Source organism: Lepisma saccharinum, chromosome 22 (assembly GCF_977018435.1).
Source record: "Lepisma saccharinum chromosome 22, izLepSacc3.1, whole genome shotgun sequence".
Taxonomy (NCBI): domain Eukaryota; kingdom Metazoa; phylum Arthropoda; class Insecta; order Zygentoma; family Lepismatidae; genus Lepisma; species Lepisma saccharinum.
The window spans coordinates 37,869,414-37,897,047 of NC_139250.1; the positions used below are offsets into that span (position 1 = coordinate 37,869,414).

General features: G+C 41.7%; 1 protein-coding gene across 6 annotated transcripts in view; it reads left to right on the top strand.

The window, feature by feature from the left end:
- The window catches only part of LOC146004621 (uncharacterized), a 113,675-nt gene extending 86,184 nt beyond the window's left edge, over positions 1 to 27,491 (top strand). For all 6 annotated transcript variants that reach the window (XM_083143501.1, XM_083143503.1, XM_083143506.1 and 3 more), the window contains one exon: positions 25,809 to 27,491. In XM_083143501.1, coding sequence (XP_082999627.1) covers positions 25,809 to 27,489 — 1,681 coding nt within the window. In that variant the 3' untranslated portion in view covers positions 27,490 to 27,491. The remainder of the gene's footprint in view (positions 1 to 25,808) is intronic.
- The last annotated feature ends 143 nt before the right edge of the window (positions 27,492 to 27,634 follow it).

Consider the following 27,634-nt stretch of genomic DNA (forward strand, 5'->3'; position numbering starts at 1 on the left):
TTTTTATACAAGGGACACTGAATGCTGACCGATACATACAGTTTTTACAACATGAACTGCCTGTACTATTGGAGGACATACCACTTCAGACAAGGAGGGAAATGGGGTACCAACATGACGGGTGCCCAGCTCACAGTGCAAGATGCGCTACAGAATGTGTGGAAAATACATTTCCAAATTGTTGGATTGGACATGGAGGGCCTGTCAAATGGCCGGCTCGTTCCCCAGATTTCCCACCGTTAGACTTTTTCCTGTGGGGAAAGCTGAAGGACATTGTCTACCGGGATGTGCCAACAACTCCAGAGGATATGCAACACCGCATTACTGCGGCCTGTAGGGACATTCCCTATGAGATGCTACATTCTGTGCAACGATCTTTGCGTGGGCGCCTCGTTGCCTGTATCGCAGCTGACGGCCACCACTTTGAACACACACTTTGACAGGTTTTCGCTTCTTACGCAGTGGTTCTTCGACATACTGTCATGGTCATTTTCATTATGCTGTAACACTGTCAAATACATGGTGCTGACGATGTCTACTGTATTTTTTCTTCCTTTAACACGTTCTGTCTTCATCTTGTCCAATGGCTTCCGACATCTCATACTTGTACATGCCGTGGTACTGACGGTCAAGTGGGCCACTTGTTAGTTTGTTTACATATTTTCACATGGCCATATCTTCGTTCCTATGTGCAGTAGATGCATGAGACCAACGGCGTTGTGTTTCTCTGTGTGTGCTCTTTTATATTATGCGTGTTATTGTATATCGTTCCATTTAAAAAAATATGACTTTGCTCCAGATGCCCCATTTGTCGATATTTTTCGACCCACCCCATACCTCCGATTTACGAGCCCCATTTGATATTATTGTTTCCCGCAAACCTCACATCGCTACTGTTTCTGGTTTCTTCGCTATTTCAGGTGGTACTTTTAGGTGCCTCACGCGGTATATATATATATATGTATGTATGTCTGTCTGTCTGTCTGTCTGTGTGTGTGTTGATATTGAATTTTTCAATACATTGCAATCACCAGTGCTCGAAAGATGTTTTTCAGAGGTAGGCGCCAGCTCTGATAATCAGGCGCCAGGAAACCACCTGCTAGCAATTGTGCATACTATAAGAAGCTGAGTAGCATCACCGAATTCAAAACATGGCTGAATCATGTGAGCATTTAATTAGGAAGTGCTTGCCAAGAGAAAGCAGGAGGAGGGGGTAGGGGACAAAGAGTAAGAAATTGTTACTGATTCTATGGAATGTTCATAACGTTGATTTTAAAAAAATTACACTGTATTGCAATTTGAACTTAGAATCTTGAAAATTTCGTACATGCAAATTTTAAAAAAAAATTTAAAAAATTACAAAATATTACAGCAAACATCACAGTCACCAGGCTGAAATTTTCAGTTGCCATGGCGACTTGGTGACCGGGATTTTTTGAGCCCTGGCAATCACACAGACCCTTTATGTTGTTAATATATTTGTGCGTGGTTGGATGGTAAGAGGTGGTAATTGAAATAGAGAAAACATGTGCTTGTACCTTTGAATTTTTGGAAAGTTTGCCTTGAAAACAAGGAATTATACTTAAATTTTATCAAGGTCCTAGACTAGCCACCTGTTAAAGAAATACCTTTTGTAAGCATTTGTGCAAAATTTATCATTGGATAAAAAAAGTTAAAAAGTGACCCATTTTGATCTGTCACTTAACAGTTATTAAGCCATGAAATCTGTAAGTACAAATTTATATTTTAATCACTTTGCAAATGAAGTTGAACAATATAGCAAATATATATAACAGAGTTAATTTGGAAGGAATAACAGAAGACAAGATGTGCATTAGGTGGCACACTGTCTGTGTCTGTACCTGCAAGAACATGTCCAATTTTGCTGGGTCCTGCTTCTCTACTCTATAAACCTCAGTTGTGTTTCAGCTTGGACCAAGCAACAGGCTTCTTTCATGTTATTATTAACTTACTGTTGTTTTAGTTTGTTTCATGGCAATCTTCTAGTTACATAAGATTTGTGTAAATTGATTTATTACTTATGCGTTAGTGAAGTTATCCTTGTGGTTATAAAATAGTGACTGCATAATTGTAAGAAATATTTTTCATCACATGGATGGTGGGAGAGGAAAGGAATGGTCATTACATGCTACAAAATGCTGTAATTCATGTTCAGAACAGCATCGCAGAACTGGTAATTATACCTTATGGACGAGTTCTTCAAAAAGTTTTCATATGAAATGAGGAATGAAAATATTGATAATTGCAGAAAGACACTGTCTGAATTTAAAACAAAAGAACCTTCTGTTGATGAAAATGCAATGGCTGGCCCCAGTGGCGAAAGGCAAGATATTTGACTCAAACACTTCACTTCAGTTGTTGAACAAATCTCTTTCTTAATTAGGTGAGTCACCTGTTGATAAGGTTTCTCACTCGACTGTTTATGTAAAATCCAAATTCGAGAAATGAAGCAATGTTTTGAGACAAAGCTAATCCCTCTACAGAAACTTAAAAGTTGGTATAGAGTTATGATAAGGAATGAGTTCAATGGTGTTACAGACTTCACGGCACATCAAGTAAGTGAAAAAACTAGTTTCCTCAAAACCCATTACCGCCCAAATTATATTTTTTCGAAATTTCTTGTATCCTTTGAAAGTATTTTGTAGTTTGTCTAAAATAATACCAAAATAATGATTTTTATTTTTTCGACCAATAGTCTTTTAGTTATAGCATGTTGACAGTGAGCATGGATGGCACAGTCAATATTGAATAACAAATCCTTATTAAACATGATTATTTTTACTAAATATATTGGCAGTAATTAAAACTAAATTCCACATATTTTGTTTTTTTATTATTTGACATTCAGATTATATTGATACATGAACATGTAAAATTTAAAATTTTACATTTGCAGCAGTACATAATAATTTTTTTAAAATTATTTCTGAATTGAGTTGCTTCTGTCGAAGCTAACTAAATAAAAACCTAAGTAAGTTTTGAAAATAGAAAACAATGCATATTTTGTGTAAGTGTTGTCTATCTGTTTTTGTGTGTGAAATGCCTCTGAGCATTGTATATGGCAGTCGAAGTAGATGCACCAGCCCGGTTGAGCAACCTCTATTGAGGCTCGGTGAGGCTCGCCTTAATGGACTTGTCTCGTAAGGCAATGAGCCTCATTTGATGGCAGTGTTGCCAGCTGCTTACTCGAAAAAATCACCAAGAGTTTTTTTGGGTCTAACGTAGCCTCAAGCAAGGAGCTGGCAATTTTGCTTGAGGCTCGCCTTAATAGTTTGTTTTTGTAAGGCATAAGCCTTATTTTCTCGCAGTGTTGCTAATATTTTACTCGAAAAAAATCACCAAGGTTTTTTTTGGTCTAACCTAGCCTAAAACAAGAAGCTGGCAATCTTGCTTGAGGCTTGGGGTTACACAGTGCATAAAGCAAGGAGCTGGCAATCTTGCTTGAGGCTTGGAGAGAGAGAGAGAGAGAAGAGTTAAACAACCGACAGCTGCCAACACCCACCCTAACCTACTCTAACCTAACCTAACCTAACCTACTCTAACCTAACCTACTCCAACCTAACCTACTCTAACCTAACCTACTCTAACCTAACCTAACCTAACCTAACCTAACCTACTCTAACCTAACCTAACCTAACCTAACCTACTCTAACCTAACCTACTCTAACCTAACCTAACCTAACCTACTCTAACCTAACCTAACCTACTCTAACCTAACCTAACCTAAAGCAAGGAGCTGGCAACCTTGCTTGAGGCTTGCCTTACAGTGCATAAAGCAATTTGCCAACCTACTGGTACTTTTGCCATGGCTTTTTACAAAAAAAAAGAGAGGAGAGAGAGAGGGGAGAGTTAAACAACCGACAGCCCACCTACAGTTTTTTTTTTGTCTAACCTAACCTAAAGCAAGAAGCTGGCAACTTTGCTTGAGGCTTGCGTTACAGTGCATAAAGCAATTTTGCCAACCTACATATACTAAACAAGAAGATAGGTTAGGTTAGGTTAGGTTAGGCAACAAACATATATACTGCCGTAAAAGAGAGGGAGATATGGGTGGATGGTAATATAGTATGCGTGTGCGTGTGTGCGTATAATATGTAGCATTATTAACTAGAGTGTGTTGGCAATTTACTTACAACTAAAAAAAATAGAGATGCCAATTTTGCTGTAAGATAAAGAGAGAGAGATTTATGGCTGGCAACAGTGGTGAGCGATGTTCTCTTATTGTAAATTTTTTCCAAGTCCCAAAAAAAAAAGGCCAATGTTTATATATCGTGACTTTTGTAAACTTCTCTCGGGGAAACGATGTGCCACACACGCGTGCGCGCGTATGTATTGTGACGCAAACAAACAAACAAAATAATAATTGTTGTTTTTTAGGATACCTGGCCCCTAACCCCGCCAGGGTGCGTGGTGCCCAACCCAAAAAGGTTCTAACGGCTACGGCTCTAGATAACCGCACCTCTGTAGGGTTTCACGTGTTTTTTTTTTTTCCCCCCAAACTTCCATGAAACCCTACAGAGGACCTCCGTAATGCATGCAACGTGTACTAACGACTCTAGTGTTATTTGATGTTGTGATATTTTTGGATATAGAGTTTTATTGTGAGATATAGATAAAAATAATTATGTTTATTATAATATTTTCTTGATGAAGATGGAGAATATGTGTGTGTGTTACAAATAAAGTTGCATGCTTATTTTTCTAGTGTGTGTGTATGTGTTTTTGATGTTCGACAGCATCTGAAACGATAAAAGAAATTTTATTGTTAATTTTCACGTGTAAAAACAACAACAAATTTTGTGCAAATTTTCTGATTGTCTCTCGTGCTATAGTGCAAAAAAGATATTGTAACTGATAACTAATGAAATTGACATTTGTAACTGATCTGAACTAGTGAAATTCGTATTGTGCCATTGTAACTGATTGTGCTAGTACAAAAAATTTCTTATTGTGCAAGAAAAGATGTTAAAAACTTGTTAAAACTGCTCTGTGACCCTCTCGTTCTTCACGTCGTAGGCGAAGGACTTCTCTGCAATCAGGATGACACTGCATAGGGTATCCTCGGGCAAGGCATCGTGGAACTCGCAGACGACCTTGATGTTGGTTCGATCGTTGACCACAACCTTCTTTCTCTTAGATGTGTTGATGACGGTCATGGGTCTCCGTGCTTTGAACTCGCTGGGCGTGTAGTACATGTCCACGCTTCCCTTGGTCACGCGTTTGTAAGCCGAGAACGCTTCGTAAAGTTTGAGGTAATCGTTTTTGGTCACGTCGAGGTTGTAATTCTCGCGCGGGAACACTTCGTTGCGTCCGTTCTTCAGATAAACGTTCTTGATCTTGCAGTCGTCGAACTTGCTGGAATCTTTTTCCTGATTCTTGTCTCTCCCGGTCTGAAAAAGCACTACGACGAAATCTGGCATGTCGAACTGTATGTTGTTGAACTGCGTCGTCACGTCGAATTCCATGTGACTTCCCGACGCTATTTTCTGCACGCACTGGTAACCGTGAAAGTGAATCGGCACCTGCGGACTTTTCAAGATCTCCGCTTTGTACTTGAGGGCGTAGTTCGTTTCGTATTCCACCACCGGCATTCTCAATTCCATGCTTTGGATGACGCATTTCGCCGCTTCGGGTAAAGTGTTGGCTATCGGCGTGGTGCCGTCCGGACCCAAAGTAGCGTATCGCATCAGTGCGTCGTTGTCGTTGGCCGCTCTTCGAAACGTGATCCTCAGTCCTCCCTTCCACATGATCTCCTTGTAGTCCGAGAAGAAACCAGGCAGCAGACGCATGGGAAAAAGCACCGTGTGACTTCTCGTCGATATTTTGGTCCCGGCTTCGAATCCCCCGGCCTGGTAGTACGCTGCGTCCGTTTTGGATAATTTCAATGTTCCCACTGCCGTCGACGTGATGCCTGGATAATCTATTCTGTCGATGACGGTGTTGTGTTTCCTCACCTCCACCTGCGAGAACAGGTGAGGCACGAAGTTGTCCACGAGTATCAAGTTTGCTGCTGCGGGAAACGCGTCTTCGCTTTCTTTCTTCACCACGTCGAATTGAAGGTAGAGGTCCGCTCTGTGAGGATGAATGAACCCGTCGCCTACGTCCACGTCGTATTCAATCTCCCTGTTCGCTTCGTTCAGATTGGCGAACGTGCGACGGTTGGGAGGGAAAGATTGCAATTCGTAACTTTCGATTTGCTCCATTTTACATGTATGGTTATTTATTATACGTTGATCTCCACGATGGCCGTCGTAGTGGCACCTGCGAAATCCACCACGTCTCCTTTCTCGTTCGTCACCACCAACTCTATGTCGTCTATGCGGTTGCGGCATACTGGAAAATAGATCGGCGAAGAGGGCGTGTAGATGATCGGTTCCATGAACTCGGAACTTGGTTTGAAAGTGGCTATGATTCCCGTCTGCTTGTGACTTCCTAATAATCCGTCCGAAGATTTCGTGATCATACCTTCCGCCACGTTGCAGTGTACGTTCAGAGTCTCTATGGCCAAGAATTTAGGAATGTTGGTTGCTGTGTGCTTGATGCCAGCTTCGAGTTTTGTGTCGTTCTCGAAACCTAAAAGTTCTCCCATGGTGCCCAGGTCCACGGTCTCCGTCGCGGATAGGATTTCCACTCTGTGCGTGACCGAATTTTGAGAAAGGTACGTGCCTTTGGGTAATTGAGCTTGCAAAGTGGAAAGATTGTATTGGCCTGGCGTGACGACGATGTGTTCGCTTCCGACGCTAATTTTGTTGTTGTGCTGCGTGACGTTAGGTATGAGGTACATGCTGTAGAATGCACGCAGAGCCACGGATTTAGGATAGACGATGTCGTCGTGCAGCGTGAGTTTCAAGATTGAAGATTCGCTCGTGAGATGGAACACGCCCATCCTAGTGATGCTGTTTGAGGTTCCACAATGCTTTCTGGAAATCCTCGATCGTAGGGTTATTTATTTTAGAGAGAAACGCGAGCACGGAGAGGCAGAGATGACCGCAGTTCACGTCTTCGAAATTTTGAATGCGCTCGTCATTGTAGTATATAGAGGTTTTGTTCGTTTTCAGATAATAAATTAAATTTGTAGGTGGAACACCTCCGAAAGAATCGAAAACGAATGCTTTATCATCATTTTTGTGGTAACATATCCAATGCGTGCCTGGATTTTCTTGACCGTCCAAATTGACTACTCCGCATTCTCTTCTTTTAACGCTTGAAGGTAACGAGTCGGACATGAAAACTCCTCTGAAGTGTTTGATTTGTAACGGTTCGATCAGAGATTCAATATCTCGGTTGGTGAGTGCTTCTGTTTCTTTTTTTTAAACTTTCTCATCACGCCCTTCCCCTTTTTCTTCTCCATGGCCAGGTTGTGACGTTTCTGTTCTTCCAATTCCGCCTTGTTCTTCTTCGAGTCGATGACGGTTTTCGCGATGGCGGCGCTACCGCCGGCTAAACTTCCAACGGCCCCCAATGCTGCCAGGATGGCCGGGATGCTGAATATGAAACCTCCGACCTTTTGCTGTTTCCGCGAACGCTGCAATCTTTTCAATTGAGGTGTGCTGAGCAGCAATTTCATTCCGTGTCCTTTCGACAAGCAAGAACGTTTCTTCTCGCGTTGTTTCTTGGTGAGTAACCCATCGAGAGCACCTAGATTTTTAAGATTGGAGTATGGTATCTGGTACACGACACCCTTGGGCTTCATGTTGATGCTCTATGTGTTATTTTCACGGTATGTTATTTATATATATATTCTGAGATTTTTTCTTGTGTAGTTTTTTTTACGGTATGTTATTTATATACCCCACCCCAATTTTTGTTTCGTGTTCATGGCGATGGTGGTACCCAGTGCGGCGACCCGTTCACCCAGCGATGCGTCTCTGCTCACAAACCTTTCGAAAGCTGCATGTTCCAATTTTTTGTCTGCTTCGTGACGTGCGTCCAGATCCGTCTGCGTGGTGTTGTAGGCGATGTCGTGATCTTTGCATGCAGCGTCCAACGGATTCACACCCTTGTCTCCTCTCTCCAATCTTTTCTCGAGTTTGGTACCCGGTCCGCAGTACTGGTAGCCAGGTAGATGCATCTCGAAAGGTAACTTGTTGATGATGTCGTTCACGAGTCCCTTTCCTTCGGCCACGTTCCAAAATTTCGGAGGCAGCGTGTTGATGATTTTGATCAGGTAACCTATGCCCTTGTCGTCGTTCACGATGAAGTTGGAAAGTTTCGTGCTGATCATGTCCACGATGCCAACCTTCTCGTTGTAGAAATTACGGTTGCCTGCATTCTCTTCGCCGGCTATCACCAACAATCGGTCCACGAGTTTCCTAACGTCGTCCACCCAAACGAATTCTTTGGGTAGCGTGTTGTAGCGTTTGACGCCGCTGCCTGTTTTGACCTGGTTCCAAATCGGTTTGATGAGATTCTTGTACTTCTCGCCGCTGCTCGATTTCACCCTATTCTGCGAGGCGTCGTTGTTCTGGTACAAGGCATCCGTCATGATCAGAATTTCCTTGTAACTTTGGTAATCTTCGTCGGTGTAATCTTTCGGCTGCTTTTTGGCGACTAGTTCCCACAGTCCCACCGTACCCGGATACCTGTTCCAACTATCCTTGTCGCCTAAATTAATTTTAATGTCGTTGCCTTCGAAGGTCACCTTCGATTTCCCAATCTTCCACACCACACCACCGCCTTCGCTGGTTTCCATGCTGGGATACAATCCGAACACTTCATCCTTGTCGAATTTCCCCGTGCTCAGGTAGTCTCGTGCCAAAGGCCCCAACTCGATTTTATCCGAAGACGTGCTACCAATGGCTCGACGTCGTGCCGGTGCATCCTTCAGTTCGAACGGCGTCGAAGGAATGCTCGAAATAGGTGTGGGTACGGCGTAACTTTTAGCTGCGAGCGGTACGAGTTCGTTGATCAAATTTTTATTTTGTTCCGTGACACTTTTAATTTCTTTACCTAGACTGCTGATGGCATCGATCACGGGTTGATCCTGACGTTTCTTCTCTTCGTAGAATCCGCGATTCTCGGATTTCCAACCTTTGAAGCGTTTCGCGAAGTATTTTCGCAACTTGAGATTTTCGTCCTCGATTTTTCGTTTCGTCATAATGTTTATTTATATACATCGTTTCTCACAACGTTGCAACGTTTAGAAAATCGTTGATTTTGTTTCTGTATTTTCCGTCGTTGGGTTTCCTCGTCATGTCGATCGTCGCGAATCCGAAATCGTCACCGTTCCAGCAAGTAGAACAGCAGCCTTCCGAAAATTGATTGTAGTTCATGTCACCGCCTACGTAGTCATCGTACGCGTGCTTGAGGTTGGTGTGATCTTGGCGAAACAAACATATGAAATTAGCGTTGTCGCGCACTAACTGTTTTGGAATTTTGGAAAACGTTTGAGCTAGGTAAAAACAATCCATTCCTTTGTGACGACCTTGCGTGAAAAAGTTGCGAATTTCATTTTGATTTTCCAGGATGGCGTCGTCGAACACAACAACTGAATTTTCACGACAATCGTCGAGTGGTTTTATTTCCGAGGCGAACGTTGCAATGTCCAGACCATCGTACAGTTTCATCAGTTGCTGGTATTTGGATTGCTCCAAACTTTTCGAGAACACGTACAGGTGCCTGTTCTTCCAATCTAACCAATTAGGTGCGAGGAGAAAATTGTCCACGAGCAGTGTTGTTTTCCCACACCCCGAAGGACCTACGATCAGACAGCGGATGCTGTCGGGAAGCAACTCACCGTTCTTTTTCTTCGTTTGACTTTCCGGATCCGGTAGACGCTTCACCACGTTCCACGTACTCACAAGATCACTTCGTCCGCGTCGATCCAACTCTTTTCCGGAAGTCCCAGCCATTTGACAAACAGTTTGTCACCTTTCCTACGCAATACTTTCTCGATGAGGTACGTGTCGGGGTGTTTTGTTTTAGAGAGTTCCTCTTCGTAAAATCTTCCTTTCAAAATCTCGCCGCTACTATCTTTTATTATATACGTGTGTCGGTTTCCAGGTAAAACTCGAACCGCCGTAAAGAGTTCCGTACTCCAATTTTTTGTGAATCCCTTCTCGAAGGTGCGTTTGAATTTGCTGATCCTCACCTGGTCTCCAATTTTGTATTTAGCTTTTTTTGTCGTGGGTGTGTACTTTGGACAGTAAACGGTAGAAATTAAACGCTGCTCGTCAGATTTCGTAACGTCGGCTGGCTTCATGCCTATTGTTCTGTGTACCGTATCATTATAGGTGTCGACGAGTTCCGGGAGGATGTCGACCCATTTGTAATTTCCCCGAAGCGTGAATCGTTTCCACATGTGTGTTTTCAAGGTTCGATTGAATCTTTCCACGATGCTGGCTTTGATGTGACTGAAGGTCGAATAATGTCGAATCTTGTGTTTTTGAATAAACTTTTGGAATACAGCGTTATAAAATTCCTTCCCCTTGTCTGTTTGCAGAAACCGTGGTCGTCTGCCGCCGCTTTCGCGAAAAATTGTCTTGAATGCTTCCGTGACGCATGTTCCTGTTTTGGCTTTCAAAGGTAGAGCCCATGCGAATTTCGAAAACGTGTCTATGACGGTGAGAAGGTACTTGTTGCCCTTGTTCAATTTATGTATGTTCTTCAAATTGCCGCTACTCATCTCCACGAGGTCACTTTGCCAGAGGTCATCGATGCTCTTGGTTACCACAGCCAAACGTTCGTAGTTGCGGCGTGCAGGTTTATGCAATTCTTCGACGATGGCTTGCCTAGACATTTTTTTGTTTAGAGATTACGTTTCAAGAGAAGCACAAGCGTGATGGGATTCAAAGAGGGTGGCACTTCGCTCGTGTTTTGAATGATCAGCTTATCGCCGGCACTCACGTCGAAAACGGTGAGATCTTCGTCTTCGTGTATTTCATATATGTTGCGCGTTTCGTTCCAACGTGCCAGAGGAATGTTTCCTGCTTTCTGGACACCACGATTCGATATCAAGGTCATGGTGGGAACGCTAGCTTTTCTACCGTGAGACCAGTACGAAAATTCGTTTATCTGAATCGTGCCATCGAGGAGAAACTTGTAGTACGGATGATAAGGATGCAACATGTACAGTTTGTTACCTTCGACGAACGTGGAAATTCTCTGTTGATTGGGTACGCTGTTGATTTCGATGGCTTGCAGAGAATGCAGTTTAGCGAATTTAGTGTCGACGCCGAGCAGATTACTGTGAACTTGTCCGAGTTTATTTTCGATGGGCAGCAAATGCTCGACTATGGTATCCGTTACGGCAGAAAACGACGGTTTGATTTTCACTTCCACGTTCAACTGCTTGTAGTTTTCGTTGAGTTCTTGCAACTTGGCACCGAAAGAGGCCAGCGTCGATTCCTGCGTGGATTCCAGCACTCCAACTTGATTTCTGATGTTGACGACGATGTTCTGAAGGTTCTCGACTTGATTCAATTTCGAGCTCTTCTCGGTAAGATCGTTCACGATGCTTCGCATCTCTGTAAACTGCGTGTGAAGGTCGGCGACGCTCTGCGAAGTGGGCAGCGTCGACACCAGCGAACTGATTTCGTCTCGAATCTGTTCCACGTTCGCCGTTTCCGTTTCCAGTCGTTTCAGCATTCGAGATATGTTCCTTTTCAAAGCGTGTAATTCTTTGGAGGTGGGGAGATTGGCCACCCTACTCTCGAGATCGCTCAACGAACTTTTGATGTCGCTCGAATCGGATAGTGCCGTCACCGCCGTTTTCAATTTTTCCAAATCTTCGCTCGAAGGCACGCTCGCCCGTAACGATTCCAAGTCACCCTGTATGTTGTCGAGTACGTGATGAAAATGAGCGAGATTCGTTTCGACGTTCAAATTTTCTAAATATTCGATCTTCTGCTGAACCGTGCTTAACGTGTCTTGAATGCTCGTCAACGCTCTCGCTTCAGCGTGAATATTTTTAATTTCTTCGTTGATCAATTCCAAGGACGCCTGAAGCGTAGCGATGGTGGTTTGAATGTGTTCGAAATCTTGATAGGCCTCCAATTGAATTTTTATGTTCGCGACGCTTTTACCGATGACCTGCAGTTCGTCCGACGATGGTAGGTTCGTCATGGTATCTTCCAAAGTCTGCAACTTGGATTTAATTTCTTCCAACGTGCCGGTGAATTCTTCTTGTAATTTGGAAACAACGACGTGCAAGCGTTCTGCGTCTATATCGTTCACGACGGTTTGAAGTTCAGAGAAATTCTTTTCTATTGCGGAAGTTCGTTTTTCGATTTCGAGTTTCAATTTTTCCAAATCTTCATTTTTCGATTGAAATTGCTGTAATTTGGCCAAATCATTTTGAAGCGAATCCACGCTCAACTGTATATTTTGAACGTTGTCGTAAGAAGGTACGTCGACATAATTTTTTATGAGCGTTTTCAGTTCGGAATCGATTTTCAGAATGGGGTCGAGACATTGCGTTTGGAGCGTAGCGATTTCCGACTCTAAACTTTTGTTTAAGGTTTCCTGCAAAGCAATCAAATCGGTCCTAAACTTCTTAACTCGAATGTCCAACATGAGAATCTCTTCTGCATGGTCTACACGCTTGGTGTTGCCGAAAATGTCGTTAGGCATTTTTGGTTAACGGTTATTTATAATAGGATAGACGATTCGTAATTCTACAAAAAGAGGAATAAGTTTGTCGTAATCTCCGAGGAGTTCTATGTAAAAATAATCTCCTGCAGACACATCGTACGTAATGTTAGAAAGCATCTTGTCGTGCTTGATTCGAAAAATATTCTTGCCGGTAGAAATTTTGATTTCGCCTGCGTTTTCCGGATTCACGGTGATTTGAAGTTTCCCATCGATCGGAATTTCGTAGAAATCTAAATTGTTATTAAAAACAAAACATCTTGCCCACATCGTCATTCAGTTTCGTCCAAATGCTGTTGAGGTGAATGATCAACAGACCGTTGAGTTTAGGTAACACGGAAGGTAAGACTTCATGATCTGGTATGGTTTCCATAATGATCTGTTTTTTGAAACCGAACAAATTCATAGGCATGCTGGTTATTTAAGAATACGGTCAAAGTTTTTTGTAATGACAGTCAAAATGTTTTTTTTTTGTTGTTTTGTTTTGTTTTTATGAATCTTCTGTTGAAGATGGACATATGTTGCAGGTTTTGCTTTTTGCTAAGCGATAGTACCCCCACGACGATACGTGAATACCACACTCGAGGATGTACGTCTTATTGTCATCAGGATTTAGCGCAATTTTTCTAACTTTGTTTGTGGTCAACACATGGTCGACGCTCTGGATGCGCTGTTCTGCTCTTAGAACCCGCGACCTGCTCTTGACGCAATTGTAGAAGTCCTTGAATATGAAATTCTCCCGAACCACCTGTCTGCCGACACCCTTGGCCTTCTTGGTAACGCTGCCCTCGGCTTTGATGGCATAGGTTTTGGCGCAAGAACCTGCAACCTCGAGACCTAAATCACCTTTCTTCTCGTCTTTGAGTTTGCCGACCACCATCTTGTTGCGAGCCAGGATGCCGTATCGGTTCGGCTGGGGATAGTTTGAGGTGTCGAAGAGGTCAACCAAAGATGGAACCGTGGCCATATCCTTGTACGCGTCGGCTGTGCGAACCTGATATATTAAGCTGTCCGTGTCCGTGTAGAGTAGGCTAATATTGTCGTTATAGTGCTGGCGTAGTATCCCATAATATATTTGAAACATGTGCAGCTTGCTCAGGTCTAATACTGAGACGCCAACATAAATTGGCTTGTTGAGCTTCACCTCGCCCTTCCTCATATGCACCAGAGCAAGCTGTTCGTTATAAATGGTCCTCGATTTGAATAACGGGTTTGCTACGAGCCTGCGACATTGTGCTTTGTTTGATATTAGCCTCACATCTACACGATTCCGTACATTCTCCATGGTTTTCCCGAACACCGCATTGTTCATAAGCTTGAAGAAATCCTTATCAAGCTCCGACGTGGCTGCGGTGCGGTGTTCGGTGTTGACTTCAATATATGGACGCAACCACGGAGAATGCTCGAACTTGAGGATGCGGTGAACTGCGTCGACCGTGACCCCTTGCTGCATCAACCACCGGAGATTCTGGTAGTGTAGGACGTAATTCTTCTTGGGCTCGAAATCCATGATGAGCTTCTTCTGGTTGGAATTGGGTGGACACTTGAACTCGGGTGCAGGGGAGAGATCGTTGAACAAATCCTGCAGCTTCTCGGAGAATTGCAGATCAACCTCGGCGAAGAACCCATGTTTTGAATCGTCGAAGCTTTCGATGTTGAAGTTGGAGGGGTCGGCCCACTCGAAGTCTCTAAAGGGGAGTGGCTGCATCATGGAGTGTCCGTACAAGTTATTCACGTCCGTGTGCATGATGTAGCTGGACGGTTGTGAGGGGTCGTAGCCAGTAGCCATGTAATGGTTGTTGGCGCGCGCGTACCGTTGCGACACCTGGACCATGCCACCCCGGATGCCACGTTCCACAAACAGCACCATGTCATAATCGGAAAGAAGCTCCAGCTCGATCTTCGTCACCAAAAACATGGCTGACCACGCCAGTCCGGGGAGACTGTAGAAGTAGGCGGGGTCCAGCTGGTAGATCTTCATTGCGGTCGCACGGAACGTCTGGAACACGTCGGCGAGGAGCGTCACATCAAGTCTGAGGTAGGCGTCGTGGTAGTCCCCGAGAGTTCGACAGCCCAGCTCGCGCCACATGGACTGGGCATGGTGATATTCTTCGTCGGTGATGTTCGAACCTCGTAGCTGACTGTAGAACTTCGCCTGGGGAGGTAGCGACGTCTCCGCGAACTTGGAAGGGTCTGTGATGTATTCGTAGGGATAGACCCCCTTACGCTTGAAGAGGCCGGCGTCCAAGTTCGGAAAGTTTGCAGAAGTGATGAGCATTTGCTCATCGCTAAGCTTCCCCACGAGAGCATCGAGGCTTGCCGGGAGGAACCTCAGAGAGTCGAGGAAGCGAAGCTCGACGGTAGAGCGTGATCCTGGGATTCGCACCCACTTGCTCAAGCTAATATAACGCTCCTCGTTCTGCGCCAGGACGTTGATTCGCATGTCGTCGTACCCAAGATGCTTGACGAGGTGGTGGAAGTCGTATCCCGAGCCATTGTGAAAAAACACAGGGATAAATCGCGGGTCCCGGGCCATGAGGTTGCATCCGTTGCACCAAGGACCAACATACCTACCGTTAAAGTGATCGTGGTGTTGGACTTTACGGTTGTTGGCGGTGTACTCCTTGACGCAGACAGGGCAAGCGATGGCCTCGTCGTGTCTACGCTGATCGTCGGGAGACAGTGGGAGCATAGACTTGGGGGTCAACAGTACCTTCCCTATCTCGTTGGCCTCGACAACCATCCTCTCGAGGAAGTGTTTGGCTGCGTCGGGACCACGGTACACGTAGGGCTCGGGGGCAATGTGCTGGTCTCGTCGCACCACAACGTATGCATAACTCGAAGCCTCGTGGAGTTGGTAAGGGGTGGTGGAAGAAACTTCAGGGTCGGGATCGCAAGTGGACAGGGGTTTGAGGAAGGCTTCGAAATCCGCGATGATGATAGCGGGATGCTCCACCATGGCACCGTGCATGCGGAAACGCTCCACGGTGCCAGGTTTGGGCAAGACTGCCACCCCAGGCTCGTTGTTACTACAGTAGAACGTGTGGCGAGCGAGCTTCTCGGCAGCGATGTTGGAGCCTCGAACATGTTGGTAATTGCGTTGATCCCGTCCGTCGAACATTGACAAGCACCTGCAACACACCTCGACGTGGTGACTATCACCGCTCCGTTGGCTCGAAACAAGCCGAGAGAGGGAGCGAATGAGGGTGTAATGGTGATGGGTCTCGTCCTTGATGAGCAGAAGATGAATTTCCTGCGCACCATCGTCGTCTACGTCGCTCACCCGGATAGGGTACACCACATTTTCGTCGGTGAGGCCATAAACGTTGATAGCCAACCGAGGGTTGCGTGTACGGGCCTCAAACTTGCGAATATCCGGGACCTCCACCGGGTAGTCGATCCCAGCCATGGCAACTTCCAGTTCTGCCTCGTAGGGTAGGTAGTGGTTAACTCGATGTGGTTGGTTTTTCCGGTCGACAGGGTGCAACGCTGCAAGCACCGACCAGAGAAAGCACTTGGCGTCACCGTTTTGAATGTTCAGGACGGCCTTTTTTGCCGCGATGGAAGGTGGTAAGGGGACGTAGCTGGAGGCGGAGAGAGGCGTAAACTTGCAAAGTTTGACGCACAGTTCGTGAGGCCCGCCACACAGCGAACCCCCCGAGCCCTCAGCTTCATGTTCTTCTTGTTTTGCCACCAGCTCCTCGGCAAACTTGTTGTAGATGACCTCTAGGTTTTCGACATCCGCCAGATGCAGCGTCTTCGCCTTGGTGTTGTGGTAGAGCTGTAAATTTCATCGGACGGCTTCTTGTACTGGCAACGTAGCGATGCGTAGAATTTGGTGGAGTGTGTTGCAAGCGCATCACCGAGGATGGAAATTATCTCTGCTCGCTTCTCCTCCAAAAAGCTACGCACGTCGCATAAGCCCTCCGAAGTGATGACAAAGTCCTCCAACAAACGCTCGAAAGCAGTCCGGTTCGCTTTCGCCACAGGCTTGACACGTTTCGTGGGTGGTGCATTGATGGAGGCTGCTTCTGCTTTCCTCTTGGTGGAGCTGGTCGACGGTTGTGGAACAGGTGTTCCGACGACAATTTTGCATAATGTTATATGCCGCTTTAAATTATTAATGGTAATATGTATACCGCACCTGGGACATGATTTTTTAGCACCCAAATGCTTGCCTGGCACGCAGGTACGACAATGTCTTGCAAAATTTCTGCTTGATATGTTTATTTTGCACACAGGGCAACTTTTCATGGAGCGCATTTTTTGGGGGGTATGTTTATTTATATGTGATCTGTTGGTGGTAGAGTATTTACAAAAAATGCCTTACGAGAAAAATTTTGTTTTCCTCAAATATGTGCTTTAATAAACCCTGTAAAAAAATTAAAAAAAAAGATATAAGAAAAATATGTAGATAGAAAAAAAAGCACAATAAATATTGTATGCATGTGTAATTCTATTTAGTTTATTTTTTGCTAGACACAAATCTTCTTCAGATTTTATTGCCCATTAGTATATTTTTCTACCAATCTAGTAGAGGTATGACACTATGAAAATATACTTGTTTATATATATTCTATTGTTTCGGCTGATATAATCGTATTTTTTTTTCCATACACACATTTTTTATTTTCAGATTTTTTTAAATCAAACAATAAACATTATTTGTGTTTATAGTATTTGTCTGGCAATAGCAGATAAAACAAGAATGGGTTTTCTACGACCCCTAGTTTACGAGTTACAAAACAACTTAGAAATTACATCTTGAAATTTAAATTTAAAATAACTCGAAAACAGTAAGCACTAATCATTATCTTTCCAATAGGTTGTAGAGTACATTCAATTTTTTATCAAATCTCATTAAAATTTTCGAAATAGGGTAAAAACTAAGCCAGCAAATCAAGTTTCTCAAAAAATAAAAAAAATTGTCTATATTTTCGAAACTTGAGGGGGTGGAATCGATTTTATTTGCTAGTTGTATAGTTTTCGTCAAATCCTATCCAACAAACCTAAAATCATCATCCTAGCTCAATTAGGAGCCGAGAAAATCAATGTCTTGGAAAACGTCTTAAGATTTTTGTCTTAAGAAAATTTTCTTGACAGACCGGAAGTAACATCTTGACAGACCGGAAGTCGACTTTCTTAAAGATTAAGACAAATATCTTAAGATGTTTTCCAAGACATTGATTTTCTCGGTTCCTATGGGGCCTAGAACCACGCAATTTTGGATTATGTATATACCGTTGTTTTTTCCTACATATTCATTAGGGTTCGAAAGTGCGGTGGTTGTGTTGTTGCCTTGTAATCAAGAGGTCCTAGGTTCGAACCCGATAAAAGTACATAGTGGTTCGGATCCTATTTTAAAAAAACTAAAAGCCTAGTCCCGATTAGTTTTACTGTACATATGTGAATATAGGAAAGTACAATGCAAAATCAGCAATGTGTGATGTGGTCAGCACCAAATATTTTAATTTTATATGTATATTTAAGTTTCATGCATAAACATGGCAGTCTTCCTATATGTTTTTATGGTATGGTGCTATGCACAGAAGAGCACTTTATTTAAGCATATTTAACTTCTCTTTCCATCTCTCAATCTATTCATATTTGACACAGTCATTGCAAGTCGGCCATTTTGTTTACGTAGCAATTAGGCTTAAAAAAACTTTGACACACTCATTGCAAGTCGGCCATTTTGTTTACGTAGCAATTACGTTAAAAAACTTTAAACCACATTATTGTTATTTTTTTGTGAATGCTTGTTGTGATAAAAAAACATAATTAGATATTATTTTATTTAATTTTATGTTTAATATCTTTTCTGTGTATAAAACTAAATAATAATAAAATTCGAAACACTATGTACCCCCCACTAAATATCAAAGGCACAAAAAAAAACAAAAAAACAGGCTAACACACGCAAAATTATACTGGTCTGCCAGACGCCAGAGCCTCGTTACTCTACAGTCCAGAGTGTACTACGTGGAAGTGAGGTTAACTGTTAGGCGTCTTACCAGAAAGTCGTCCTCCTACACCCCTGCATATTGCTATTTTGCATATGCTTGGTGTATATAGTAATATGTAATAAATATATATATAAAAAAAGCAAGAAAAAAAAGAAGGGGGATACTTGCAACACACTTAAAACTCGTATACTCTATCTCTCTTCTTTTTGCGTGCTTTGCGAGTATATATTTCTTGCACAATATGCTTAAGAATTGTTTGGTTTTTTATCTACAATTTCTTTACATTTGTTTGGTTATTACAGAATCAACTCACAAAAGCAACACTACCTATTTATATAACACAAAGCCAACTCATGCAAGCTAACAAACAAATTTACTCACCTTAGTTAATTTCAATCACAATCACAATATTCTTCTTGCAGCTCACAATAAAAAATAAGACCTGATGCCCCTCGAGCTTCTAGTTTATTAGTCGAGGAGTAATATGTAGGTTAACAACGTGGACTAGTAGAAATCCAGTCTAGAACATTCTTCCCCTACATTTCAGCCACATCATTTTACCAGTTCGAAAATTCACAAGTTAATACATCGCATCGCATCACTGCTACCAATGCTGTTAACTGACGTCACTATTTCTCAACAGTTGCCAGACCTGATGTTAACAGCTGTTGTAACCTAAGCATCATGTGTATGCTCTAGAAAATAGTTTTATACTTCAATTTTTAGCACTGTCATTTTTCCTATTTTCGTAAATTCATCACGTCACCCCCACCAATGCTGTTACCTAACGTCATTATTTCTCAACAGTTGGCTGAGCTGATGTGAAAATTACATAGCATTATCTGTGCTGAACACGAATTTTTGAACGAAATAAATGCGTCAGCATGAAATTCCATCATTATTGTTAGCTTTTGAAAAAACAGGAAGTACATCCGCCACTGTGAATAGCCATTCTTCCCCCCCTATATTTCAGCCACATCATTTTACGAGTTCGAAAATTCACAAGTTAATGCATCGCATCGCATCACTGCTACCAATGCTGTTAACTGACGTCACTATTTCTCAACAGTTGCCAGACCTGCTGAAATGCCAGAAATGCTGCCCCCTCCCCCCAGTCATCCATCTCTCTTACAATAGCGTGTATGTGCTGGCAACTCTCTCTAGTTGCAGGTTTTTTTTAGTTAACTCGTAATCCTCGTCAAAAACTACAGTAACATCATAATGTCATATTGCACAGAAGAGAGAGAACATCGCTCACCACTGTTGCCAGCCATAAATCTCTCTCTCTTTATCTTACAGCAAAATTGGCATCTCTATTTTTTTTAGTTGTAAGTAAATTGCCAACACACTCTAGTTAATAATGCTACATATTATACGCACACACGCACACGCATACTATATTACCATCCACCCATATCTCCCTCTCTTTTACGGCAGTATATATGTTTGTTGCCTAACCTAACCTAACCTAACCTAACCTATCTTCTTGTTTAGTATATGTAGGTTGGCAAAATTGCTTTATGCACTGTAACGCAAGCCTCAAGCAAAGTTGCCAGCTTCTTGCTTTAGGTTAGGTTAGACAAAAAAAAACTGTAGGTGGGCTGTCGGTTGTTTAACTCTCCCCTCTCTCTCTCCTCTCTTTTTTTTTGTAAAAAGCCATGGCAAAAGTACCAGTAGGTTGGCAAATTGCTTTATGCACTGTAAGGCAAGCCTCAAGCAAGGTTGCCAGCTCCTTGCTTTAGGTTAGGTTAGGTTAGAGTAGGTTAGGTTAGAGTAGGTTAGGTTAGGTTAGGTTAGAGTAGGTTAGGTTAGAGTAGGTTAGGTTAGAGTAGGTTTGGTTAGGTTAGGTTAGAGTAGGTTTGGTTAGGTTAGGTTAGGTTAGGTTAGAGTAGGTTAGGTTAGAGTAGGTTAGGTTGGAGTAGGTTAGGTTAGAGTAGGTTAGGTTAGGTTAGGTTAGAGTAGGTTAGGGTGGGTGTTGGCAGCTGTCGGTTGTTTAACTCTTCTCTCTCTCTCTCTCTCTCCAAGCCTCAAGCAAGATTGCCAGCTCCTTGCTTTATGCACTGTGTAACCCCAAGCCTCAAGCAAGATTGCCAGCTTCTTGTTTTAGGCTAGGTTAGACCAAAAAAACCTTGGTGATTTTTTTCGAGTAAAATATTAGCAACACTGGGAGAAAATAAGGCTTATGCCTTACAAAAACAAACTATTAAGGCGAGCCTCAAGCAAAATTGCCAGCTCCTTGCTTGAGGCTACGTTAGACCCAAAAAAACTCTTGGTGATTTTTTCGAGTAAGCAGCTGGCAACACTGCCATCAAATGAGGCTCATTGCCTTACGAGACAAGTCCATTAAGGCGAGCCTCACCGAGCCTCAATAGAGGTTGCAGAACCGGGCTGGTGCATCTACTAGTCGACATTGCACTTCTTAAATTTTTCCTTATAGCCTTTCCACAATGTCCACAACGGACTTGCTTGGAAACAGTTTCCAAATGATGTGATGTGCCATTAAATTGCACTACAGGCAATATTTTGGATGCGACTTTAATGCTTGGCCTTACTGCTAGTGGACGGTTTGTCACGTACGACTGCATATAATTCCATACTAGATACCTCGTAAATGAGAGCAGATCAAGCCCATCTTCTTTTCCTTTTGCAGTCAGGCGATAAAGTTGCCATGCGTTGTTCATGGAGACATTAAGCAGATAACTTATCATTGGCCAATACCACTTATTGCACCTGATACTAATCCTGTAGCATGCAGTGTTTTGGTCCATGCGGTCAACACCACCCCATGTAATTATTGTATAGAACAACAGATGAAGGCTGAGGGACTGAAATGTATTTTTTGTTTGCATTACTCAATCGCCTTGCATGTCCCAGATGTAACACACCCGAGACAGTTGATGCTACTGTAATGATGTTATCATGGCATTGTACAAGAGTAATGGCAGTACTTCGTCTGTTAGTTGATGGTAACTTTTCCGCTCTTGCTTCTTGCACGAACTAACATCCGGAAGTGGAGCATTTTTCACATGATTTGCGTAAACTGTACCAGTTCCATCATGACCGTGTGCCTGCAAATGTTTCAGCAGAAGAATGGAAGTAAAATAGTTGTCAAAAAACAAATAGAGCCGTGAGTGAGCCGAAAGTTCGGATATCAAATTTATGACTACATAGCCGCCTACTCCAGATTCTGGTATTCTATTTCCCGTCGCAGCACCTTGATAAGGCTCTCCTTGAATAAGATATCCATGACGCATCGACAATGCCCATACTTTGAAACCAAAGTGAAGGGTTTCCCGTGGATGTGCTGTTTGGCGCCATGTCTCCCATAATATGGCACCATTGACTCGTCGATTGAGAGATATGTATCACCTGGATAAAATTGGAGCCAACGCTCATTTATCATAGACCAAACTGGCCTTATCTTCCCAAAACGATCAACAGCGTCTAGTTTTGAATTGTCACAAAAATGTATGTATCACAGTATTTCTTCAAACCTATTCCTTGACATTTCATTTGAAGCACCTGCGTGATGTACACCTTCAGCTAATTCCCAATACATTCTGGTTCTAGCCATTACATTGTATCCAGAAAGGAATAATATTGCAAAGAGAAGTTTGAGTTCATCCTCGCACAATGTAAATGCAGGTTTTCCCTTCTGTACAGCATACTCAATTGTGGATTGAACTATAAATTCAATAACTTCATCGTCCAAAAACATTTTGAACAATTGTGCCAGTGTGAAATCATTTTGAACTTGATCGAAGGTTTGTCTCTGATGTCACACTTTTCCCACTTACGAACTTGAGACTTTATTCTGTGATGTGAAGGTGTACCTTTTACTCCAGTCTTGATTTGTTTACTCTCGATTTGAATAGAACTACTGGGATCTGTTCTTGTTGACGCTTCAGATTTTGGTCACTTCTGCGGAGGGCTTCCAAAATTAAACTGAGGCACATCGGACACTGAAATAGCTGCAACATATTGCTCGCATCATCATCTGGTTCACCCTGTATCAAATGCACTATTCCCTTATCGGTGATTTTGGAGCAAACCAGCGCTGCACCTGTCCGAAGTTGGTTACTAGAAAGTTTGTTCATATCTCCCAATGGGTTCATCTTCATCACTGTCACCATCGCCTAGAAGAACATGCTCAGGAGGCTGGGTTTATACAATTGCATTTAAGAGATTGTCTGTATTTTCTAATATACAAGCGATGTGCTCTACAGTCAAGCTGGAAAAATTATGCAACTGATATTGTAACACGGACGGTGATGAAAACAATGGACCCGTGCGTGCTCACTGTCGACACTAAATTAAAACGACATACGTAGAAGATGATGATAACCATTCAATGAAAGTGAACTTAGCATAAATATAACCAATATGTGCTTTTTATGCACACACAAAAATAACCTAATTAAGTTTTAGGATAATACAAAAAACCTACTTATTGTTAGCAGCCATAGTGCATGATGCAAACACAATCGAAACACGTGTGAACAACAATGACTCACCAAGCTCTGTGGTAGGAAACTGAATGTCACTCTGCTGCAGCCACTGAAGTAGTTGCCAACTCATCCACGAAAATTATCATTGTAAGGAAATACCACAAAACACATGAGCAAAAAATATACTAAATTATTAAATTTTATGTCAACAAATGTCGACAGTGGGCAGTAATGGGTTAAAAGGCCTACTCTCCTCTCCTTACCCAAAACCTAGCAGGACAACTTGATGAAGAGGCAGTATTATTGGTTAAGATTAATCTACAACAATGATGAAGTAAGATAGACTGTTGATATTGCTATGTGGAGAATGGAGATAGATTGGCTTTTTGTCTTTGTTGAATGTCTTTCATGTAGTTTTTATAACATGAAGTTGTAAGTTATACTAAATTATGTTTTTAGTTACCATTTGGTGTAACTGATGATCATTACAATTGGTGACGAGGATAAGAATGGAACATAAGGTAACATGTATAATAGAGATAAGAAGATTTGGCTTATTAAGAATATTTGGCTGTGAATGGAGGTACCAATCATGTACAGTGTTTTGAACAGTTTAATGTGGAGCATGGAAACATTCAAAGGTTTGACCAAACTTACATTGAAAAGTTTGACCAATTCTCTTTGGCAAATAATATTGAGCCAGATAAAAGAGTTTGTACATTAATTTCTGTAGCTGGCGGAAGAGTATACAATATCCTCAGCAATTTAGTTGCACCAGCAAAAATGCCACACAAGACATACAGTATGAAGAATTATGTACCTTGTTGCTAACTCATTTTAGGCCTAAAAGGAATGTCATAGCTGAAAGGTATGTTTCATTTGTTAAGGCAAGAAAAACGGCAAACGGTATCTGAATTTAGAATTAGTTTGAAGCATCAAGAAGCTACGTTCATTTGGTACATTCCTTAACGAAATGATGAGAGACCAATTAGTTTTTGGTATACGTAGTGAAAATCCAAGAAAGAACCTGATGGACTGAAAGTGACTTTTGGTAAGAAGACCTGTCAATATTTTTTTTCTTTTGTTAGAGGGGGAGAGTTGAAAGGTTGAGAAGAAGATAAAGCATATGTAAAGATAGACTGCGGATATTGCTATGTGGATATATATTGTGTTTTTGTCTCTGTTGAATGTCTTTCATGTAGTTTTATAACATGAAGTTATAAGTTATAATAAATTATGTTTTTAGTTACCATTTTGCCTGACTGATGATCATTACACACAGCAGAACCTTTAGTTCCAAAATCTAACTTGACTGAACTTAAAGATGATATTAAAAGACTAAAGAATAACAAAGCACCTGGCATTGATTTAATACCAGCTGAGTTATATAAATATGGTGGCTATTCATTAATATGTCAAATTCACGAATGGGAGAAGAAAGAAGAATTTACAGCATTAATTGTTGGGACACCTGATGGTAAGAGACATGTAGGAAGGCCAAGACAAAGATGGAGGGATAACATGGAGATGGACTTAAAGGAAATCAGTAAGAATGGAAAAGAGTAGATAGATCTTCATCAGGATAGGTACAGATGGAAGGTTTGTGTTGCCGCAGCCACAAAACCTTCAAGTTTAAGAAGTCTAGAGTTAGTTGACATACCAAAAAATTAAACAGCAGCAACTGAATTTTCATAAATATTCTCAGTGCTTCCTTGTGTGTTTTCTGGTATTGTTAGTAAATTTCAAACTCTTCAAACTATTGAGCACAGCTATCTCTTGCATGCGAAAGATGCTAAACTTCATGTACCTCAAAGAACTTAGTAGTTACTTGTTATATACAACCTCTGACAATAAAGTTCGGTGAATGATCCTGAATATCAAAAGTAGACGAATTCTTAATGAAACCTACCTTACTGTCCTTCGAAGTAGTCCCCTCCCATGGCTATGCACCATTGAGAACGGCTGTACATGTCCTGGAAACTTTTAGAAAAGTCTTCTTTCGGGATGGTGTTCAAGACCCTCGTCACGTTCCGTTGGATGTCCGGAATATCCTCAAATCTCTGACGTTTCAAAGCGATTTTGAGGCGTGGGAAGAGAAATAAATCTGGAGGATTCAGATTCAAATTTCTTGCAATGCATTGCTACAGAGGATGAGAGCTGGTGTGTGAGGTAGGACCCTGAAACAAAATGCCAAAGCATGGAATGGCGTTCTCCTGCATCACCCAGTCAGAAGAAGGTCAAGGTGTAAAATCACGCATCAAGACGATTCTTATCACTTTCTTTGACAGTGATGGCATGATCCACAAGGAATTCCTGCTGAAGGGAACAACAATTTTTCCTCCTTGGCCTTCTTCCGACGGGGTGATGCAGGTTTCATTAAGAATTCGTCTACTTTCGATATTCAGGATCATTCACCAAACTTTATTGTCAGAGGATGTATATATACATATAAGGTCGGATCGTGATGGGCAGACACACCTATTCTACTTGCTTGGTACTGTTGATGTCTAATTTTACTTTTCTCTAAAGTGAACTATTGACAATAAGTACAGCAAATGCATTGCAAGGAATGTCACATTTTTTTATTGCTCTTAAAAACATTGGTCTAAGTGGAAGGAAAAATATATTAATATTTTTTGTTGAATCAATAACATATTTACATTTCTATGAGTATATCCTCATTAACAGTATATTCTACTATCCTTTGTCTTCAATGATATACATATAAAATACGTCACCTGCTTAGGAAGTGACACTACATTTGTGTGTTATTCTATTTTTTCAGATACTTGAACAAGAAGTACGTGGAAGGAGAGATTCAAGAACTCCCAAAGTCAGTTGCACATTTGCTGGTATCTACAGGAGAGTTAGGTGAACAAGAGCAGCCAGAAGATAACACAGAACATAAAAATAAAAATGGGAAAGGAAAATTTGAGACTGAAACTTCATCAAAATCCCTTCAAACCAGAGCATGTAGTGACCAAAACAAAAATGATAACAGGAGGAAGCAATATGCAAGTCCCATCTGCAACAAAGTTTTCTCTTACAAAAGTGGTTCCATAGCCCATACAAGAGTTCTCACCAAAGATAAGCCTTTCAATTGTTTAATTTGCAAAAAATATTTTACCCTTAAAGGAAGTCTCAATGTACATATGAGACTTCACACCAAGGAGAAGTGTTTTAATTGCTCAATTTGCAACAAATATTTTGCCACTAAACACAATCTCATTGTGCATGCGAGAGTTCATACCAAGGAGAAGCCTTTCCTTTGTTCAATTTGCAATAAAAGTTTTTCTCAAAAATGGTATCTTCATGAACATATGAGGTTTCACACCAAAGAGAAGCCTTTCAATTGTTCAATTTGCAACAAAGATTTTGTTGTTAAAGGGAATCTCAATGTACATATGAGGCTTCACACCAAGGAGAAGCCTTTCAAGGCGAAGCCTTTCAATTGTTCAATTTGCAACAAAGGTTTTGCTAGTAAACACAATCTCATTGTGCATGTGAGAGTTCATACCAAGGAGAAGCCTTTCCTTTGTTCAATTTGCAATAAACGTTTTTCTCAAAAAGGGTATCTTAATGTACATATAGGGTTTCACACCAATGAAAAGCCTTTCAAATGTTCAATTTGCAACAAAAATTTTGTCCTTAAAGGGAGTCTCAATGTACATATGAGACTTCACACCAAGGAGAAGCCTTTTAATTGCTCAACTTGCAACAAAGATTTTGCCACTAAACACAATCTCATTGTGCATGCGAGAGTTCACACCAAAGAGAAGCCTTTCAATTGTTCAATTTGCAACAAAGATTTTGTTGTTAAAGGGAATCTCAATGTACATATGAGGCTTCACACCAAGGAGAAGCCTTTCAATTGTTCAATTTGCAACAAAGGTTTTGCCAGTAAACACAATCTCATAATGCATGCGAGAGTTCATACCAAGGAGAAGCCTTTCCTTTGTTCAATTTGCAATAAAAGTTTTTCACGAAAAGGGAATCTTAATGTACATTTGGGGTTTCACACCAATGAAAAGCCTTTCAATTGTTCAATTTGCAACAAAAATTTTGTCCTTAAAGGGCTACTCAATGTACATATGAGGCTTCACACCAAGGAGAAGCCTTTCAAGGAGAAGCCTTTCAATTGTTCAATTTGCAACAAAGGTTTTGCTAGTAAACACAATCTCATTGTACATGTGAGAGTTCATACCAAGGAGAAGCCTTTCCTTTGTTCAATTTGCAATAAACGTTTTTCTCAAAAAGGGTATCTTAATGTACATATAGGGTTTCACACCAATGAAAAGCCTTTCAATTGTTCAATTTGCAACAAAAATTTTGTCCTTAAAGGGAGTCTCAATGTACATATGAGGCTTCACACCAAGGAGAAGCCTTTCAATTGTTCAATTTGCAACAAAGGTTTTACCAGTAAACACATTCTTATTAGGCATGTGAGAGTTCATAATAAGGAGTAGCCTTTTCTTTGTTCAATTTGCAACAAAGAATTTACCATTAAAGGGAGTCTCAATGCACGCACATATGAGGTTTCACACCAAAGAGAAGCCTTTCAATTGTTCAATTTGCAACAAAAATTTTACCACTAAAGGTAGTCTCAATGCA